This window comes from Lampris incognitus, chromosome 14 (genome assembly GCF_029633865.1).
Source record: "Lampris incognitus isolate fLamInc1 chromosome 14, fLamInc1.hap2, whole genome shotgun sequence".
Lineage (NCBI taxonomy): Eukaryota > Metazoa > Chordata > Actinopteri > Lampriformes > Lampridae > Lampris > Lampris incognitus.
The window spans coordinates 19,114,460-19,129,602 of NC_079224.1; the positions used below are offsets into that span (position 1 = coordinate 19,114,460).

Sequence of the window (15,143 nt, forward strand, 5' to 3'; positions counted from 1 at the left end):
AGGAATGTCTGGCAGAGGCCCCTGTCGTGAGGTCTTCAACTCCCACCTCCGGAAGAAGTTTTCATGTATTCCGAGGGAGGCTGGGGACATGGGGTCTGAGCGGGCCATGTTCAAAGCCTCTATTGCAAATGCGGCAGGTAGGAGCTGTGGTCATAAGGTCATCGGTGCCTGTTGAGGTGGCAACCTAAGAACCCACTGGTGGACACCGGTGGTGAAGGAAGCCATCAGCCTGAAGAAGGAGGCCTTTCAGGCTTGGTTGGCCCAGGGGTTTCTTGAAGCAGCAGACAGGCACCGGGAGGCCAGAAGGGCTGTGGCTTCGGCAGTCGCGGAAGCAAAAACTCGGGTGTGGGAGGAGTTTGGCGAGGCTATGGAGGAGGACTTTCGGTTGGCCTCAAGGAAGTTCTGGCAAACCATCTGGCGACTCAGGAAGGAGAAGCAGGGCCTGAATCAGGCTGTGTTCAGCCGGGGAGGGGAACTGCTGACCTGGACTGGGGATGTTGTCAGGCTGCGAAGAACACTTTGGGGAGCTCCTGAACCTGGCTAACACGTCCTCAGTGGAGGAGGTAGAGTCTGAAACTCAGGGGAAGCCCCACCCACATCCCTGACAGAGGTCTCTGAGGTAGTTAAGAAGCTCCTCGGTGGCAAGGCGCCGGGTGTGGATGAGATTCGCCCTGAGATGCTGAAGGCTCTGGACATTGTTGGGGTGTCTTGGCTGACACGTCTCTTCAGTGTCGCGTGGAGGTCGGGGACAGTACCGGTGGAGTGGCAGACTGGGGTAGTGGTTCCCATATTTAAAAAAGGGGAACAGAGAGTGTGTTTCAATTATTGGGGCATCACATTGCTCAGCCTCCCTGAGAAAGTCTACTCTAAGGTGCTGGAAAGGACGATTGTCGAACCTCGGATCTAGGAGGAACAATGCGGATTCCGTCCTGGCCGTGGAATAACGGACCAACTCTTTACCAACTCTTTACCCTTGTAAAGAGTTGGTCCGTTATGGCTGGTCAACACCCATGCTGATGGAAGCATGGGTGTTGACCAGCCAGGAAGGCTTATGACCGTGTACCCTGGGGCACTCTGTGAGGGGCACTGTTGGAGTATGGGGTACCGCAGCAGTTGCCACAAGCCATCCGGTCCTTGTATAACCAAAGTGAGAGTTGGGTCCGCATTCTTGGCACAAAGTCAAACAAACTCCGCCAAGGTTGTCCCTTGTCTCTGATTCTGTTTGTGATATTCATGGACATGATCTCAAGGCACAGCCCAGGTGAGGAGTGTGTCCATTTTGGGAACCTCAGAATTGCATCTCTGCTCTTCGCAGATGATGTGGTTTTGTTGGCTTCGTTAGAAGGCGACCTCCAGTGCGCACTGGGGCGGTTTGCAGCTGAGTGTGAAATGGCTGGGATGAAGGAGTTTGAGTATCTCGGGGTCTTGTTCACGAGTGAGCGTAGGATGGAGTGGGAGATTGACAGGCGGATTGAAATTACACCAGCCTAGTGGCCTGTCCAGGGTGTCTCCCTGCCTGCCGCCCGCTGACTGCTGGGATAGGCTCCAGCATCCCTGCGACCCTGAGAGCAGGATAAGCAGTTCGGATAATGGATGGCTGGATGGAAAATTACAACCAACCAACATCTTACTCCCCCCCCCCCATTCAAAGCAGTGTAGAAGCGGGCCTACTTGGTACTATTTTGTTTGTTGCAGAAGGCAATTGTATAATTTAGTGATACACTGGCGTTCTACAAACAAAATGGTTCCGAGATATAGCACTAGTTTGTGAGGAAAAGAGCATTAGTATGATACATGACAGCGATATTCTTTTGTGGAGGGTTAAAACCTGTTTCATGTGCTTTTGCTTTAAAATGTTTATGTTAGCTGACCCCGTTCATTTTTCTTTGAGAAGCTGCTGAGTAGTGGGCAAATCTCTGAACACGGTGCACACGGACCAGGCTAATGACCATGCACCGATATTGCTGCCTGTAAGTTTTATAACTTGGTGATGAAAAAAATTCAAAATAACCCTTCAAGGTGTTTTATATATTAAAGGTCCAATGTGTGATCTATTTGACCATATAAAATTGAGGTATTTGCATGCATAATTCAAGAGTTTGAGTGAGACAGAAAATAAGCATTTTGCGTCTTTCTCAACTGATCGTATTTGAAAACCTGCCTGTTTTATTCTTAGGCCCCACGTTAGTTTTGGGAGTGATTTTTCTGCCTGTGTTTTGTCATGTTGGTAGCAGGGCTGCCCTTTTGTCCACGTTGGAATTAAAGATTGTACCTGTACCCCTTGCATTTGATTCATAGCTCATTAGGTTCTAAGGATTGCGTGAGGACAGACTTATCTGATGCGGCTGAAAATCAACGCAAACGCAGTATGGACGTGGACTCTCCACGCAGAAAGGAACAAAACGTGACCGGGAATCGAACTCGCAACCTTCCAATAACGCGGTAACTCCCCCTCCCCCTCTTCGTGTCTGCCACGTCATTCACACAGGGGCTGTTCTGCTCTGACGAACTCCGCTCCCACACTGACGCCAGTGTTAAGGGGGGGGGGGGGGGGCAAATACGCGGAGCTACCCGTCACTTGATGATACGCGTGTTTGCAGAGAGGACACACACACAAGCCTTCGTTTCCAGATCCGTGCCCATTATGCTGCCTGTTCGTTCGTGGTGAGTAACGAGTTCGCCTCTCCGCAGTTGATCGCAAAATGTCACAGACGGACGTATTTGCCAGACTTGACACGTCCGGGTGTTTTGTAAAAGTTTAACTGACTCGCGACCTGGACATATATATTCATATATACACAGGTTTAGTCGCATTCGCTCTCTTTCAGTGTTTTAAGGGTGAAGGAATAGTTTGCTGGAGTTTTGACGAAGCTGCCCACCAAGCCGTTTCTTTTGTTTTTGTTTTTGTTTTTGCTGAAGAAAACGATCTCTGTGGGGGGAGACGGAGTGCGAGAACAATGTTGTCATTGTGGTTGAGGCGATCACCGCGGTGTCTGCTCCGCGGGGGTGAAGAGGTCAGCGGCGGAAGCGGACGGTCGCTGTAAAGGACCCCTTTAATCTAAGTCGGGGAACGACCGTCACGCCGCTGGTTGGTGTCGGCGGTGGCTTTTCGCGAATCGATTACCGGTTTCTGAAGGAAAACGTTCAACGTGAAATCGATTGAATGGGATCGCTGTTTTGAGTCAACTTCGCATCTCCTCTTAAAACCGGCTATCATCCGCTGCTTTGATACTTGGGGGTCTCTATGGTGTATTAAATGTAAAGGGGGGGGTCAGTGATCTGAAGATGGTTGACACTGAATTGCTGCTTTGCCTGCTTTAGATACAACTTTATTCATCCCTTTGGGGGTCAGGGGACACTTTCAGGAATTAAATGGGTTTACTTACTTACCGCCGTATTATATCAGGTGGGACAAAAGGCATGCTGCTTAAGCACATAATGAAAAAAAAGAAACTCACTTTTTTTTCTCTCTCATTTGCTGACGGGTTCAAGTGACTACTTCCGGTCTGTATACACAGTGTGAGCTCAGTGATTAAAACATTAACTCACTACTTAAGGCCCCTGTCATGTCCATCCAGAAAGAAGGACTTGGTGTGCCTGCCTCTGTAAACCGCAGGGCAGTGGCAGAGTCTTGTTGAGGACAGCCTGTTCTTGGCACTTCGACTGTCAGTGTAGGAGGAGTTAAGGACCAGGTAGTCTGTATTTCACATAGTTCTCCAGATCCACAGGCAATGCCCTATTTTGCCCCTGGTGTTGTTTGCATTGAGCTAGTAACTCAGCCACTCGCCCGCTGCCTATCTAGAGACACATGTGGCACTGTTTTTTAAGACTGGTCTGAGGAGGCAGAGCACTCCTCAAGTCCGACTTCCTTGGACTGGACAGATGAGTGCAAATGCAGGTTAAATGCAGAGTTGTTTTGTTTTTCTATTGATCTGTTAGTATTTTGCTGTTTATTCTAGAAAAGAAACATGTTGGTGAGGTCCAAATGTACTTCCGGCCAAGAGAAAAGAACATGTTCATGTACAGGCATACAAAGTTTAACACTACAAGCAGGGGAATGAACCTTCAACTAATCTATTGTTGCAGTTGGCAAAAATCCAGAGTTGCATCAGATGGTGTTGAGATATTTATTTTCCTCTGGATTGTCTCTTGAACTGCTTTCTCAACTTGCTAGCTTTTTACACTGAAAGCCATGCTAAAACGTGTTATCTTAAAATGGTGGTGTGCAGCTTTTTTTTTTTGCATATATTTTTCTCTTTCCTTTCCGTCCAATAACAGCAGCCTTTGTGGCTTTGACTCTCTTCCCCCAGTCCTTAAAATATGCTGTTTGGACCGTCTGTTTCCATGTATTCTTCATAAAGAACTCAAGGAATCACTGGAATGTTAATTACTCCATGGACGAAAGAAACAAGAGCTGTTGTTTTTTCTTCTTTTTTTTTCCTGGTATCTTAAGTTGTCTTCAGTAATGGTGGCGTTCGGAACGTGTGTAAATTTAAGGCACGTGGATATATAAGCCAATCACAATCAAATTTTGATTAGCCTAAACAAGCTGATGTCCTAAAACCTGCTCAACCAGAAGAGCTGTGGCTCTGGAGAGACCTGTCCCTCCAAGTGTCACTTACTAAAGCAGAGGCATCAAATTACTTGGCTGTGTATATCTGGCCATTAATACCCGAAGAGGCAACATGTTACTGTAATGCTAAAATGTTACTGCGATTTTGACTTGTGAATTTGCTTAAAGTCTCATTCGTGTGCTTAGCGTGGAAAGGTACCACCAGTAACCTTTGCATATGTGAGTGTAGAGCTATAGAATGCATGACAGCATGTCTCCTTGATTTACAACTAGTCCGCTCGCCTCACTGTTCATACATGTTTTATTGCCACTACATGACAGTGAGTGATACTCAGCCATCTCTCTTTTTCTTTTCTTTTTTTTTTGTTTTGTGTCCATACAGAATCTTTACCAACCACCATAATGAGGGGGATTCTTAAAAGAAAGTTTGCTGAGGTAGATGAAGATTCTTGCTCCTCCTCCTCCTCTCCTCTGTCCTCCCTTTCTTCCCCTGCCTCCTCGGAGTGGGAGGAGTCTGATGGTGAAAGCAGTCTTTCTGACAACCAGCAGTTCACATCATGTTCCTCCACTTCGCCTTCCAGTTTACCCAGTAAGTGTGCACACCCCTGGTAGCTTTTATTTTTCTTTCAAATAATGCAAACTTCTTCCTTATCTGGCCGAGTCCCTGCGAGTATGTTACACAGTAGGAGTGTCTCTTATCACTCCACGGCAGTACTGTTATGAATGACTGATAACCGAACGCTAACCTCAGAGCCATTTTAGATAAAGCATAGAGAATGACTTGCCTCCGGTATGTCTGTCCAGCCTTGTGGCAAATAATTTGTTTGAGCGATAGGATGTTGCAGAATCAATTTGGATAACCCAGGCCCTTTAAACAAGTAGGATCAAATTGGCTATATTCAAATGCCAATGATCTATAGACAGTATCATTCTCAGTATAGTCTACACAGCAGCTCATTTGCATTACACAAGCTTGCAATTTTATGCTCTCTCTAGCTTGAAATGCACGCCAAGTCTCTCAACTGAGTCACAGAGAAAACAATGCCCCGATGGCCCCAATGTGGACTGTCTTTTTTTGGACAGAAGAGCAGCTGAAACAAGCTTAGTCAGCTGGTCTCTGTTGTTTACTGACTTCTGGTACTAGAGTTCAGGCTAAAGGTTATCTTAGAGTTCATCCACAGTTATGTGTAAAGAGCAGTTGATTTGTTTAAACTGAAGCGTTAAACACCATCCTATACATACCTAGATGGATGTAAAACACAACACTAACTGAAAGATTATGAATATGTATTTGCCAATTGCTGCAGAACAACATTTACAACTGGCTCTTCTTTTTTTCCACTCTTTTGTCCTGATCTGTTGCTGTAGACCCTCGCCTTGGTATTTCCTTTCCATATTTATGTTCCACCATTGACCTATAGACAGCCATAGTGACGCACCTTTAGTGTGCCATCTAGTGGCCACTCGGCCTGTATCGGGGCTGAGACCAGCAGGGCCTGACTAGTTAGTAAAGTTGTTGCTCAAGTTCTCACCAGTTTAATTTTTTCAAAGGGATTCCCTGTGGTCCCAATAACTCAAACATCAGATGGTCAATTTAATAATGTTGCTACAGTATTAGAACTTAAATTGAATAGAACTGATAAGTTGAGTGTAATACTAGAACCATGTTATAGAGAAATATGGGAATATGTGGATTAACAAGCATATATGCAGGGTACACAGTGCACAGTAGAACAAACCCACATTGCAATACTAGAACATGCCAGAACGTTTGAATGCATGATATTGGAAAAACAAATACTCAAACCACAAATGAAGAATGTTAAGTAAATAGAAACAAAGCATGTCAAGTCAAGAGAGGGGAAGAAGAATATGCCAAAAAAAAAGAAAAAATATATACATACATACATACATATATATGTGTGTGTGTGTGTGTGTGTGTGTAATGAATAAAGACAAAGAAACATAGAATAATAAATATCAATGTCTTTGCTGCCCTTCTCTCTCCTATGTCACTAGTCAAGTCCATCCTGAAGGGATCCAAAAGTGTGCGGAGCAACGTGCGCTTCGACCGGGTCACGGTGTTTAGTTTCCCTCGCTGCCAAGGCTTCACCAGTGTGCCCAGCCGCGGTGGTGCCACGCTGGGCATGGTGTGGAGGCACAGCGCCCTCCACAGGTACACACTGGCCGAGCATGCTCTGGAGCAGCAGCACAGGCGCAGAGAGAGGCTCTGGGAGCGGCTGAGAGAAGACAGGCTTGAAGCGTTGAGACACAAAGTGAGTGATACTTATTTGTACTGAGCACAGTAACTAGCATGCCTTACCGTGTCCCACACCGTTTCTAGAGAAGTGTCCTACTTGAGATATTCTCCCCAGCTTGTTTTCTGGGCAAAATACTTATTCTTTTGTTTTGCCATGATTTTAGCTGATTGCCAGTGGCGCCATCGACCAGAGAGAAGCAGATAGACTCACAGTGGATCAAGTACCTGATGTAAACATCAACATCCATATCAGTGATGCTGAGCTGGAGGTCAGGGGCTTCTTGCAGCCCTATTCTGCCAAGCAAAGGCAGGCCCTCCTCAGGAGAGCAGGGGTTAAACGCATCGACAAGGAGGAGAAGAGACAGCTCCATGCCCTGCGTCTTTCCAGGGAGAAGTGCGGATGTGACTGTAAAGGCTTCTGTGAGCCAGAGACGTGTGCATGTAGCCTGGCAGGCATCAAGTGCCAGGTAGGAATCTTAAACTAGCTTTTATAGTATGTCAAACCATGGGTATGTAAACATATACTGTAAAATTAGTTTTCATTTATATCTTTTAACATGGACAAGGCTGAGGGGAGTGGTTTTACTGTAGACTCAAAGATATTAAACCCATGTGGAAATTTCTTTTTCTTACAGCTATCTTTGTGTTTCATGTTTTTCTTCTGTAGATGGACCGCTTCAACTTCCCTTGTGGCTGTACTAAGGATGGTTGCGGAAATGCTCAGGGACGCATCGAGTTCAACCCCAGACGTGTGCAGACCCACCGCCTCCACACTGTCATGAGACTGGAACTGGAAAGGCAAATGCAAGATGAAACTCTCAACCAACTGGACCAGAGGGCAGTTCCAGAGGAACTCCAAGAAGATGAGGACCGGGTACTCCCAGTGCCCGAAGCCCAGGAGAGGAGCTGCCCTTTTGGGTTTACGGCAGAGGAGGACTGCCTCCCGCTTACAATGCCCTCCATCTCCTCCTTCCATTTCATTCCAGAGCGGCCTGTGGTGGAAGAGAACAGCTGCAGCAGTGACGCGACTGACTCCTGCTGTTTCTCCACCAACAGTGAGGACTCCGATGCGTGGGGAAGCCCCCTGCGGAACCGCAATGTACTTGAGGTGGATGACGGCGGATTGGCCCGTGACCTCAGCATCCATTACTGTGAAGGTGACGACTGCTCTACGGGCAGTGACGGTCGGGTAAGACATATCAGACTACCACTGGCCAAGCACACTGACTGTGGCTCTTACAGCACCACTACTGACACAACAGGACCACTTTGCATGTCTAAGGCGGCCAACACATTCCCAGAAAATATCGGCCGAGCCACAGGAGCGGATTATCTTGACGAGAATGCCAATCAGTCCACCGACTTTTTTGATGACTCCTCCATTGAAGAATGCCCCAACACTCCCTCCCCGTCTATAGACTATTCTTCAAGCAGTTACATGGACCTCAGCCTCTCAGAATCAGACTTGGAATTTTTTGATAGTGACTGCAGTTCTGGCCCGCTGCATAACTCTTTTAAAGGACAAAGTCAAGTCGACTGCTTTCGCCATTTACAGCTCCTCAGCTCATGGAGTCTCCCACAGTACAGCGAGTCAAACACCTGCCTCCTGGAATCCCTCATTGGTTTGTCTGAGCCAAGCCAAAATCAAGATTATCCATTAACAGATAACCTGCGGTCAGATCTGACTGAATGACCATTATTACAGAAAGGTTTTGTGAGATAATAGTAGTAATCTTGTAAGAGAGCACTTAGCGAAGAGAACACTGTCTTGTATATTCATAAGATTATTTCAGTGTATAAAGTTTGATTTGCACAATGTTGGATTTTTTTTATTTCCTGCTAGATATTTTATATTGCCATTAAAATCTGCCTTTATTGCAGGGAAGATTCACTCGGCTTACCTAACTTATGTCTTATTGCTCATTATTCATCCACCAAAATGTGATGATTTCTGATGTATATTATTGGGGGGGGGGGTTCTCCGACTATCATATTTCTATGTTAAGGCAATAAACTGAAAAGATTTTATTTATTTATTAACTGTATTAATATTTGCTTAATAAGTGATAATTTCATGATTATCGTTGTGAATTTGTTTGACAAAACGGTGACTGGGCTAGCATGAAAGGTACAGGTTTTAAGCACTATTTTCAACATGTAAACCATGATGGCATGGAGAGCGAATGTAATGAACATAATAATTCCTCACTTTGTACAACTGTCAGTGTTCCCTTTGGGTATGCTAAAAGCATTTTACTGAATACGGTATCAAGAATTAAAGAAAAGGCATTAAGTTGTGATTCTATGGGTAAACGAGTATACCAATTTTAAAACACTTAGAACTGCAGGTGGTATTCTGTATTCTGGTTCCCCCATATTTGTATACATTGGAGATTGCCCTATGTTAATATATATATATATGTGTGTGAATCTGAATACATTCAGCCTCAACACGACAGTTTAGTGGGATATTACTGAATGTTATACAAATGTATAGCTCATGAGTATTACATTGAAGCTTTCCTTTAGCTTTTGTATATGACTACAGTACTAGAGTCAATGGACTTACAGTAAATTAAAGTTGATAAGTTTAATAAATGAATCAGTGAATATGTAAAGAATATATTGTCAATTTTTTTTAAAAACATTTTGAATAAATGTATTGGCCAATTTGCCCATCCTCCCATTATTTGGGTATATTGGCCAATTTAGCCATTTAAATTCAAACTGTATTTATGGTCTACATTATAAATGTAACTGGTGAAGTTGATAATGATTTTATGGTGATGACTTCTAAGGTACACAATATTTTTACATGTCACAAGTTTATATAATTACAAGCTCATATTTATGCCGTTTTTGAAGATAATTTTTTATGTACAAATAAAAAATATCATTCTGGCAGAACATGTCCCATGATCTATTATTTTAAGCAGCAGTTATTCATCTATACTGCAGTTTGCAATTTCGGCTGTACTTCAGAGCATATCTAAACGCCTGTAGGTACATTTTGTTTCTTATCTAAGAAAAGTTGTTGATTTATAAAAAAAATTTAAAAAAAACAGTCGTAAACTTGTGTTGAAAACAAGCCACCAACATATTGTCAGAGCCAGGGTAGGTGTTAGTGTTACGTGATCAAGAATATCAAGAATAAAGTATGAGTGGAAAATAAAAACCAAAGACAATTGGCATCTTGCTTTTAAGAACAATGTAATGGTGACACTGAGATTTAAAAAGATTGCCCAAATCCCCCAAAGGCCTACAAGTCAATATCCAAATAAGAATCTACTACTACTACTACTACTACTACTACTACTACTACTTCTTTCGGCAGCTCCTGTTAGGGGTCGCCACAGCAGATCATCTGTTTCCATCTCTTCTTGTCCTCTGCATCTTCCTCTGTCACACCAACCAGCTGCATGTCCTCCCTCACCGCATCCATAAACCTCCTCTTTGGCCTTCCTCTTTTCCTCTTGCCTGGCAGCTCCATATTCAGCATCCTTCTCCCAATATACCCAGCATCTCTCCTCCACACATGTCCAAAACATCTCAATCTTGCCTCTCTTGCTTTGTCTCCAAACCGTCCAACCTGAGCGGTCCCTCTAATATACTCGTTCCTAATCCTGTTCTTCTTCGTCATTCTCAATGAAAAGCTTAATGTCTTCAACTCTGCCACCTCCAGCTCTGCCTCCTGTCTTTTCGTCAGTGCCACCATCTCCAAACCATATAACATAGCTGGTCTCACAACCATATTGTAAACCTTCCCTTTAACTCTTGCTGGTACCCTTCTGTAGCAAATTACCCCTGACACTCTTCTCCACCCACTCCACCCTGCCTGCATTCTCTTCTTCACCTCTCTTCTGCACTCCCCGTTACTATGGACAGTTGATCCCAAGTATGTAAACTCATCCACCTTCATCTTCTGTACTCTTTGCGTCCTCACTATTCCACTGTCCTCCCTCTCATTCACGCGTATGTATTCTGTATTGCTGCTACTGACTTTCACCCCTCTTCTCTCCAGTGCATACCTCCACCTCTCCAGGCTCTCCTCAACCTGCACCTTACTCGCACTACAGATCACAATGTCACCCGCGAACATCATAGTCCACAGAGACTCCTGCCTGGCCTCGTCCATCACCATTGCAAACAAGAAAGAGCTCAGAGCCAGTCCATGTCCTAACCTGCTGCACATCCTCCCCAGCTCGGTCCCTCTGTCTAGTCAATCAGTACAAGTCCTTTTCTCCTTCCTTAGTGTCCAACCTCTCATACAACTCACCATACACCTTTTCCTTTGCCTTCGCCACCTCTCTCTTCACATCTTTTTGTACTCCTGTCTACTTCATCTCTCTGACTATCCCGCTTCTTTGCCAACCTCTTCCTCTGTATACTTTGCTTTACTTCCTCATTCCACCACTAAGTCTCCTTGTCTTCCTTCCTCTGTCCAGATGACACACCAAGTACCTTACTAGCTGTCTCCCTCACTATTTCTGCAGTGGTTGCCCAGCTAGGCAGCTCTTCACTACCACCCAGTGACTGTCTTAACTCCTTCCTGAACTCCTCACAATAGTCTTCCTTCTTTAACTTCTACCATTTGATCTTTGGCTCTGCCTTCATTATTCCTCCTGATCTCCAGTCATCCTACACATCACCATCCGATGCTGCCTAGCTACGTGATTCCCTGTCACCACCTTGCAGTCTCCAATCCCTTTCAGATCGCACCTCCTGCACAAGATAAAGTCCACCTGTGTGCATCTTCCTTCACTCTTATATGTCACCCTGTGTTCCTCCCTTTTCTTGAAATATGTATTCACAACAGCCATTTCCATCCTTTTCACAAAACCCATCACCGTCTGTCCTTCCATATTACTCTCCTTGACACCATACCTACCCATCACCTCCTCGTCACCCGTTCCCTTCACGAACATGTCCATTGAAATCCGCTCCTATCACCACTCTCTCCTCATTGGGTACACTATCCACCACTTCATCCAACTCACTCCAGAATTCTTCTTTCTTTTCCATCTCACATCCAACTTGCGGGGCATATGTGCTGATAACATTCATCATCACACCTTTGATTTCCAGCTTCATACTCACCACTCTGTTCGACACTCTCTTCACCTCCAACACACTCTTGACATACTCTTCCTTCAGAATTACCCCTACCCCATTTCTCCTCCTAGCCGCACTATGGTAGAAGAGTTTGAACCCACCTCCGATGCTCCTGGCCTTACTCCCCTTCCATCTGTCCTCACTCTTGTTTGTGCACATGTATTCCGTCTTGCTCTACTGGCTTTTATTCCTCTTCTCTCCAGTGCATACCTCCACCTCTCCAGGCTCTCCTCAACCTGCTACCTGCACTCACTACACATCACAATGTCATCCACGAACATATAGTCCACAGAGACTCCTGCCTGATCTCGTCCATCAACCTGTCCATCACCATTGCAAACAAGGGCTGAGTCACTCCTTGATGTAATCCAACCTCTACGTTGAACCCGTCCGTCATTCCTACCGCACATCTCACCACTTTCACACTGCCCTCATACATACCCTGCACCACTCCTACATACTTCTCTGCCACCCCCGACCTCCTCATACAATACTACACCTCCTCTCTCGGCACCCTTCCATATGCGTTCTCTAAATCTACAAAGACACTGTAACTCCTTCTGATCTCTATACTTCTCAATCAACATTCTCAAAGCAAACGTCACATCTGTAGTGCTCTTTCGTGGCATGAAACCATACTGCTGCTGGCTAATCATCACCTCTCCTCTTAACCTAGCTTCTATTACTCCTTCCCATATCTTCATGATGTGGCTGATCAACTTTATACCTCTGTAGTTGCTACAGCTCTGCACATCACCCTTATTCTTGACCAATACCCAAATCTACTACTACTACTTTTGGCTGCTCCCGTCAGGGGTCGCCACAGCGCATCATCTGTTTCCATATCTTCCTGTCCTCTGCATTTTCCTCTGTCACCACATCCATAAACCTCCTCTTTGGCCTTCCTCTTTTCCTCTTCCCGGGCAGCTTCATATTCAGTATCTTTCCCCCTATATACCTAGCATCTCTCCTCCACTCATGTCCAAACCATCTCAATCTTGCCTCTCTCGCTTTGTCTCCAAACCATCCAACCTGAGCTGTACCTCTAATATACTCGTTCCTAATCCTGTCCTTCTTCATCATTCCCAATGAAAAGCTTAGCATCTTCAACTCTGCCACCTCCAGCTCCACCTCCTGTCTTTTCATCAGTGCCACTGTCTCCAAACCATATAACATAGTTGGTCTCACAACCATATTGTAAACCTTGCCTTTAACTCTTGCTAGTACCCTTCTGTTGCAAATCACTCCTGACACTCTTCTCAACCCACTCCACCCTCCCTGCACTCTCTTCTTCACCTCTTTTTCACACTCCCAATTACGTTGGACAGTCGACCACAAGTATTAAAACTCATACGCCTTCGTCACCTCCACTCCTTGCATCCTCACCATTCCACTGTCCTCCCTCTCATTCACACGCGTTTCGTCTTGCTCCTACTGACTTTCATTCCTCTTCTCTCCAGTGCATACCTCCACCTCTCCAGGCTCTCCTCAACCTGCACCCTACTCTCGCTACAGATCACAATGTCAACATCCAACCTGTCCATCACCATTGCATCTTGAGCAATACCCAAATAAGAATAGGATTAAAAAAATGGACGTAAAATGAAAAAATTAAAACACGGGGGGGGGGGGCAAAACAAAAAGAAATAGACCACATAAATCACGGTAAGCTTCTTGTCCCTTCAGTTACTTATCATCTCCCCGTGGTGTGTCGGGAAATGACTACGTACACATTCTCTCGGAAACCACGTGATCAGGCGAAACTAGCCGAACCGCCATATGGCATCTTCATTACCAAGCCTAAACGCTATACTTTACTACCACCACCACTACTACTACTTCCGGCTGCTCCCGTTAGGGGTCGCCACAGCGGATCATCCGTTTCCATTTCTTCCTGTCCTCTGCATCTTCCTCTGTCACACCAACCACCTGCATGTCCTCCCTCACCACATCCATAAACCTCCTCTGTGGCCTTCCTCTTTTCCTCTTCCCTGGCAGCTCCATATTCAGTATCCTTCTCCCAATATACCCAGCATCTCTCCTCCACACCAGTCCAAACCATCTCAATCTTGCCTCTCTTGCTTTGTCTCCAAACCGTCCAACCTGAGCGGTCCCTCTAATATAATCATTCCTAATCCTGTCCTTCTTCGTTACTCCCAGTGAAAATCTTAGCATCTTCAACTCTGCCACCTCCAGCTCCGCCTCCTGTCTTTTCATCAGTGCCACTGTCTCCAAACCATATAACATAGCTGGTCTCACAAACGTTTTGTAAACCTTCCCTTTAACTCTTGCTGGTCGCAAATCACTCCTGACACTCTTCTCCACCCACTCCACCCTGCCTGCACTCTCTTCTTCACCTCGCTCCAGCACTCCCCGTTACTTTGGACAGTTGACCCCAAGTATTTAAACTCATATGCCTTCGTCACCTCCACTCCTTGCATCCTCACCATTCCACTGTCCTCCCTCTCATTCACACATAGGTATTCCGTCTTGCTCCTACTGACTTTCATTCCTCTTCTCTCCAGTGCATACCTCCACCTCTCCAGGCTCTCCTCAACCTGCACCCTACTCTCACTACAGATCACAATGTCATCCGTGAACATCATCGTCCACGGAAACTCCTGCCTGTTCTCGTCCGTCAACCTGTCCATCACCATTGCAAACAAGAAAGGGCTCAGAGCCGATCCTTGATGTAATCCCACCTCCACCTTGAACCCATCTGTCATTCCAACTGCACACCTCACCACTGTCACACTTCCCTCATACATATCCTGCACCACTCCTCATACTTCTCTGCCACTCCCGACTTCCTCATACAATACCACACCTCCTCTCTTGGCACCCTGTCGTATGCGTTCTCTAAATCTACAAAGACACAATGTAACTCCTTCTGGCCTTCTCTATACTCCTCAAGCAACAATCTCAAAGCAAACATTGCATCTGTGGTGCTCTTTCGTGGCATGAAACCATACTGCTGCTCGCTAATCATCACCTCTCCTATAGCTTCTACTACTCTTTCCCACATCTTCATGTTGTGGCTGATCAACTTTATACGTCTGTAGTTGCTACAGCGCTGCACATCGCCCTTGTTGTTGAACTTTACCACTGTGTCATGTGTGGGCCGCTCGTTGAGAATTTTTATCGGCAGGGTACTTCTGGATGTTAGTGACACAAAAAATGTGTTAACCAACATACTCG

At 45.5% G+C, this 15,143-nt stretch overlaps 1 protein-coding gene across 1 annotated transcript; it reads left to right on the top strand.

Moving 5' to 3' along the window:
• The first annotated feature begins 2,554 nt into the window (after positions 1-2,554).
• Positions 2,555-9,731, top strand: LOC130123654 (cysteine/serine-rich nuclear protein 1-like). Its single transcript, XM_056292892.1, has 5 exons — positions 2,555-2,664; positions 4,956-5,162; positions 6,593-6,849; positions 6,998-7,300; positions 7,501-9,731. The coding sequence occupies exons 2-5, from the start codon at positions 4,976-4,978 to the stop codon at positions 8,524-8,526; spliced, it is 1,773 nt and encodes a 590-aa protein (XP_056148867.1). The 5' UTR covers positions 2,555-2,664; positions 4,956-4,975; the 3' UTR covers positions 8,527-9,731.
• Positions 9,732-15,143: the final 5,412 nt, after the last annotated feature.